Source organism: Mauremys mutica, chromosome 3, assembly GCF_020497125.1.
Source record: "Mauremys mutica isolate MM-2020 ecotype Southern chromosome 3, ASM2049712v1, whole genome shotgun sequence".
Lineage (NCBI taxonomy): Eukaryota > Metazoa > Chordata > Testudines > Geoemydidae > Mauremys > Mauremys mutica.
In genome coordinates, this window is record NC_059074.1 from 134,469,498 (window position 1) to 134,475,497 (window position 6,000).

General features: G+C 44.0%; 1 protein-coding gene across 1 annotated transcript in view; it reads left to right on the forward strand.

Moving 5' to 3' along the window:
- Positions 1-4,865, forward strand: part of GPR137B (G protein-coupled receptor 137B) — a 42,285-nt gene extending 37,420 nt beyond the window's left edge. The window contains exons 6-7 of the mRNA XM_045011529.1: positions 2,145-2,269; positions 4,696-4,865. Of these exons, the coding sequence (XP_044867464.1) occupies positions 2,145-2,269; positions 4,696-4,807 (237 nt within the window). The 3' untranslated portion in view covers positions 4,808-4,865. The remainder of the gene's footprint in view (positions 1-2,144; positions 2,270-4,695) is intronic.
- Positions 4,866-6,000: the final 1,135 nt, after the last annotated feature.

Consider the following 6,000-nt stretch of genomic DNA (forward strand, 5'->3'; position numbering starts at 1 on the left):
CCACTGAAGTTAAACAAGACAACAACTATGGACTATATTCTTCTGCTAAATGTTAGTGGAAGAACAAGTTCTAACACTACACCTTTGCATCTTGTCTAGACAAGACCCTAGGACTCTAGAAGTTTGGTGGGGTAGATTTAGGAGGAGCAAGCTAGTCCTAATTTAAATAGAGAACGCTGTAACTTCCCTCATTTTATGGGTACCTTTTACAGGGGATATTTTCTTTACCTAACATTGCTGTTAAATGTGTCTGATCAAATACTACGGTTTTCATAAATTCAGAAATTCAAAGATTTCAAGGCCAGAAAGGACGATTGTGATCATCTAGTCCAGTGGTTCTCAAGCTTTTGTACTGGTGACCCCTTTCACACCACAAGCCTCTGAGTGCGACCCCCGCTTATAAATTAAAAACACTTTAAAAATATTTAGCACTATTCTAAATGCTGGAGGTTTGGGATGGAGGCTGACAGCTCACAACCCCTGGCCCTGAGGGGTACCGACCCCCAGTTTGAGAACCACTGATCTAGTCTGACCTCCTGTTAACACTGGGCACAGAACTTTCCCAAAATAATGACTTTTATACTAGAATACTTTTTTTTTAAATAACCAATCTTGGTTTAAAAATTGCCAGTGACAAAGAATCCCCCACAAACCCTTGTTGAATTGTTCCAGTGGTTAATTTCCCTCACTGTTTAAAAATGTATGCCTTATTTTTATGTGTGTAGAAAAATAACAAATAGGTTTATGCGTATCTATGTCACAGAGAGAGGAAAACTGAAAATGTTAAATAAACAACCCCACTACAGTTAAACCCACAACTTTCAGTACAAAAAAAATCAACAAAAGCCCAAGCCCTAGATTCTTTAGCAAAGCCACACCATGAATTTTCATGCAAATTTGCCACAAGATGGAGTCCATGAGTCACAGAAGAGTATTGTAATATAAACACTTGATAATAGTTGCAAGTACTTGTTAATACACCGGAAAAGGATGGCCAAGAAAAGAAGATTATATATGAAGCATTACTATTAAAACAAACTGCATCCACTAGTCCAAAAAATATCTAGAAATAACTGAAATTTAGTGAAAATCCCACATTTGGCTCTGCTTTCCTTATTTATAAATGGTGATCGCTTAAATAGAAAACTTTGGGAAAGTGTTGAGTTGGTTGCATATTTCTCTCCAAAATTAAAAACTAGAAACTGCTTAGCTCTATTCAAAAATAAAGTTTTGGTTCCTGGAATTGTTAAGGCAATACTCTTGTTTTGCCATCTTTGGTACTTTGTTTTTGCCTGTAGAGCATAACTGAGTGCTCTTATTCTAACATTGCTAGAGTCTCAAGCAAGTGAACTCGGGGAAAAAATCCACATGTTTTTACTGCTTGGGTTTTGGATTGTTGTTTCTTTAATACAAAAGGAAAAAAGACTGTAAGTAGTTTTATGCCAAAGAACAATGCAGGATCAACCCTTTTTCTTTCTCTGGGCCAAGAGAAAGAAAAAGTGAGGTGGGAATTCCTCACCTCCCCAACCTCATCGTCCTACTGTAGGCCCCTTCCTCTGTCTGCCAGTTCCAGGCTGCTCTCTCTGAGGGGAGCAAGTGGGCGGTGTTATTGGGAGGGAAGGCTGGGGTGGAGAGGAATTGATATAGAGCCTAGAGCAGACATGTATGAGGCAGCAGGTCCAGTAGCATGAGCACTTCTACTCATTGGAAGTGGGGGGTTGTTAGGTTTAACGCAGGGGTTCTCAAATTGGGGGGTCACGAGGTTATTACATGGGGGGGGGTCGCGAGTTGTCAGCCTCTATCCAAAACCCCGCTTTGCCTCCAGCATTTATAATGGTGTTAAATAGATTTAAAAGTGTTTTTAATTTATAAGGGGAGTCGCACTCAGAGACTTGCTATGTGAAAGGGGGCCCCAGTACAAAACTTTGAGAACCACTGGTTTAACGGGAGGAGATGGAGAAAGCAGAACAGGAGGCGAGAGCAAGGGAAAAAAATAGTTTAGCAGACTCCTGCCATAGCTCTTGGCTGGGAGCCTTTGGCAAGAAGTCTCCTCAGGGGTATTCTTTAGAAAATGAACAGGTGGCATCTCTGACACTCAGACACAAATTGGTGTAACTTTCACTGATGGCTGGTTTCCCCCCTAGACAAATCCAGGAATGGTACCAAGCCATGGATTCAGTCCACGATCCTATTTCTTTGACAACCCTCGGCGATATGACAGTGACGATGATCTGGCCTGGAACATTTCACCACAAGGCATACAGGGCAGGTGAGGTATTGGGATGGTTATAGGAGGAAGTGATCAGTGAGGAACGATAAAATGTTCTACGTATTTTATCATGATTTTTGACCAAATTCAGACAATACTTACGGGTAGAGAAAAAAAATCTATTAGAAAGGAGAGTTCCGCAGGAGGATGTAATAGGGAACAGACATGCATATATGAGAGAGTATAAACCTGGGAGGCAAGGCATTAACGATGGCAGCACATGAACATTACAAGGACAACAGAATGAAGATAGTTAAGAGTATCTTAAATTAACAGCTATAACAGAGGGTGCTGGCCCTTTAAAGGCCAAGCCCAGATCAGTAGTTTCAGTTTTGAGTCCAGTCCTTTAAGGACAGAAGTTCTCAGATTCGTAGCTCGAGAGCAAGACATGCTAGGAGAGGAAATGGTATAAAGGCAAACTCCTTTTCCATGGGCAGCGCATGGCTCCGGCATTGGTGGAGGCTGGCCTGAGCACCGGAAGCTCCTCTGTCACCTGGACTGTGGCCTCATCCCCCGGCTCTGCCTCAAGGTCCTGCCCCCACTCGGCCTCCTCCCTCAAGCCCTCCTGCCCAATGAGTTGCTGCACCCTGCCCCAGACTCCCACCACCTGCCAAGTCCCTCCTCTCCCTCCCCAAGGTCCCCACTGCTTGCACTCTCTGGGCCTCCCCCAAGCTGAGCGCTCCCCCTACCCATTGCAGAACTTGAGCAAGTACAAAAACTGTGGGGGGCGGGGGGAGAAGAGAGGAAGCATTCACTGCCTACAGGTACCCCTAATTGCCGCCTGCTGCTTACCAGGAACCCTCCGAAGGGTTCTGGGCCAGGTGTAAGTGGCAGGGGGATCCTGGCACTTGCAATCAATATTGCTCAGCAGCCACCCAGCTTAGCACCGGCTGTGAGAACAGCATGGTGGTGCATGCCACACACTGAGTGATCCAGGCCTGCAGCAGCTTGGAAGGGAGGGAAGGTCACACCCACTGACTGCACAGAGCATAAGGCTAGCCTGGCGTCTTGTCTTGTGTAGCCCTCCCATGGAGGGACTCAGCAAGCATCTCAGAGGAGAGGCAGAGCAGGGACCGGAAGAGGTGGAGCATGGGCGGGGTCATGGGGTGGAAAAATGGGAGGGAGCCTCAGGGTGGAGCGCAGGGGCTACCCCACCTATGCCCTTTTCCTAGTGTGGGGAGAAACCTAAAGGGAGCAAGAGCTGCTTGTGGACCTCTCCACTGAGGAGACCTGGAAAAGAGAGGGACTGCGGTGAAGAATCTCTAGTAAGAAGAGATGAGGGCATGGAGACTTTATGAACAGACTGAGCTGGTGGGATGAAGCCGTGAGGGGAGGAGCTCCTAGATAAATGTTATTTTGTACTTGAGAATCTATTAAATCATGTGCAAGAGGGGAGACTTTACTGTGAAACTTTACTCAGTACTAGGTTTAGGCCCAGGGAGTGTCCTTTTCCACTGCTTCGAAACACAGGAATTCTATATAGTTGAGATCCACCACTAGTCAGCCCCTTATTTTTAAAAGTATTATCAGAGGAATAAAAACACAATGAAATACCTTTAAGACGATTCCCTTAGTAACCAATTCCCACCCATCTAGAACCCAGTTCTTGTTTTTCATTTATTTGCATATAAAAATTAACTTGGTTGAGTTGTGTGCAGCTTTCGCTCTGACCCACAATGCAACCATACTTCAACAAAGCTTGCCTGTTCACAGCTACCACACTATCTTTGCATTTGGGGAAAATCTATACAGCCTTTGGCATACCATAGAGTGCTTGGAGGTCCTGCATGTACTGGCACTGGTGGCAGTGTAGTCTGGGACCTCCTACTGCTTAGAGAACCAGGAAGGAAAAGAGGAGGATCTGCCAAACTGCTTACAAAGGGCTGGTTGGGGAGTGCCACACAAAGAACATAAGTGTTTGGAACTGTTTACAGGCAGACAACCATATGGCATCCTAGCCAAGCTCCCAGTTACTGACCAAGTATTAACCATGTTGGGTGTGGACACAAAATATGTTTCGATCCAGCAGTGCTACTAGCTGGATCCAAGTTGTTGGGACAGGAATTTAGGCAGGCTAGACATACTATTGTCCAACATCCTTGATCACCCTGACCCCTTGTGTGGCCAAGTGAAGCCATTAGGTGGTAAAAACCTTCAGTCATTAATGAACTGGACAGGATTTCAACTGGTAGCCTAAAGATGGAAGTCTCTCTAGTTCATGACCAATTCCTTGAGCCCACATTACTGCTGAACTGGGATGCATAGCTAAGTAGCTGATTTAGACTTAAGTACAAAGTATCCTGTCTACTAGTAGCATCTCTAGAATTTATGTAAACTATATTTATGAAGTTATATTTTGTCCTATTTAAGTAAGTGAGACAGAGAATCAAGGCCTCAGCCATAAATTCTTGTGTTTTGTTTTTTAGTTTCTCTCCAGATTATTATGATTGGGGACATCAACACAACAGTTTCATGGCTTACATAGGATCACTGCAGCCAGAGTCAACAATGGACACAGAACGACCAAGCCCTATATAGTTCCAGTCAATGACCGTATTAAGCCATTCCATATTAAAAAAATATTCTGAAAAACAAAGTTCAGGAATTTTCCTTTATCTGTTGGTTTTTAAGGGCACTGTTTTATACAAGCAGCAATAGAGGTCTTTGTCACCGGATTCTCAGCATTCAAGGAAAGTTGTAGATTAAGTAATGGTTTAATGTCATTGTGACGGGTTAGATCACAGAACCTCCTTGGGAACCGCCAACTTATGTGCCAAGACAACCTCTGCTCCTGCTTTCTCTGCCAGCTTGGGATCCCAGCACCCTGTCTTGCTGAGCCAGACATGCCCATCTGCTCCAACACAGAACCAGGGTCTGAATTACTTGCCCCAAAGCTGCAGACTTAACTGAAAGCAGCTTACAGAAGTGTTCTTGCCTTTAACACTCAGATGCCCAACTCCCAATGGGGTCTAAACCCAAATAAATCCGTTTTACCCTGTATAAAGCTTATACAGGGTAAACTCAAATTGTTCGCCCTCTATAACACTGATAGAGAGAGATGCACGGCTGTTCTCCCTCCCACCCTACCTGGGTATTAATACATACTCTGGGTTAATAAGTAAAAAGTGATTTTATTAAATACAGAATGTAGGATTTAAGTGGTTTCAAGTAGTGACAGACAGAACAAAGTGAATTACCAAGTAAAATAAAAACACGCAAGTTGTGTCTAATACAGTAAGAAACTGAATACAGATAAGATCTCACCAGTTCCAGTAAACTTCCTTTTACAGATTAGTCTCTTGCTAGTCTGGGTCCAGCAATCACTCATACCCCCTGTGGTTATTGTCCTTTGTTCCAGTTTCTTTCAGATATCCTTGGGGTGGAGAGGCTCTCTCTTTAGCCAGCTGAAGACAAAATGGAGGGGTCTCCCAGGGGTTTAAATAGACTTTCTCTTGTGGGTGGAGACCCCCTCCTCTCTCTTATGCAAAGTCCAGCTCCAAGATGGAGTTTTGACGTCACATAGGCAAGCCACATGTCCATGCATGACTCAGAACTACAGGTAGCAGACATGGTTCACATACTACCTTGAATGTCCTCAAGTAGATTTCTTATGTAGATTGGAGCATTCCAAGATCCATTGTTCCTTAAGTGCTTCTTGATTGGGCATTTAACTTTGCAAATTCCTTTCTAAAGAATGGGACCAAATGCCTTACAAAGCTTACTTAGAAATC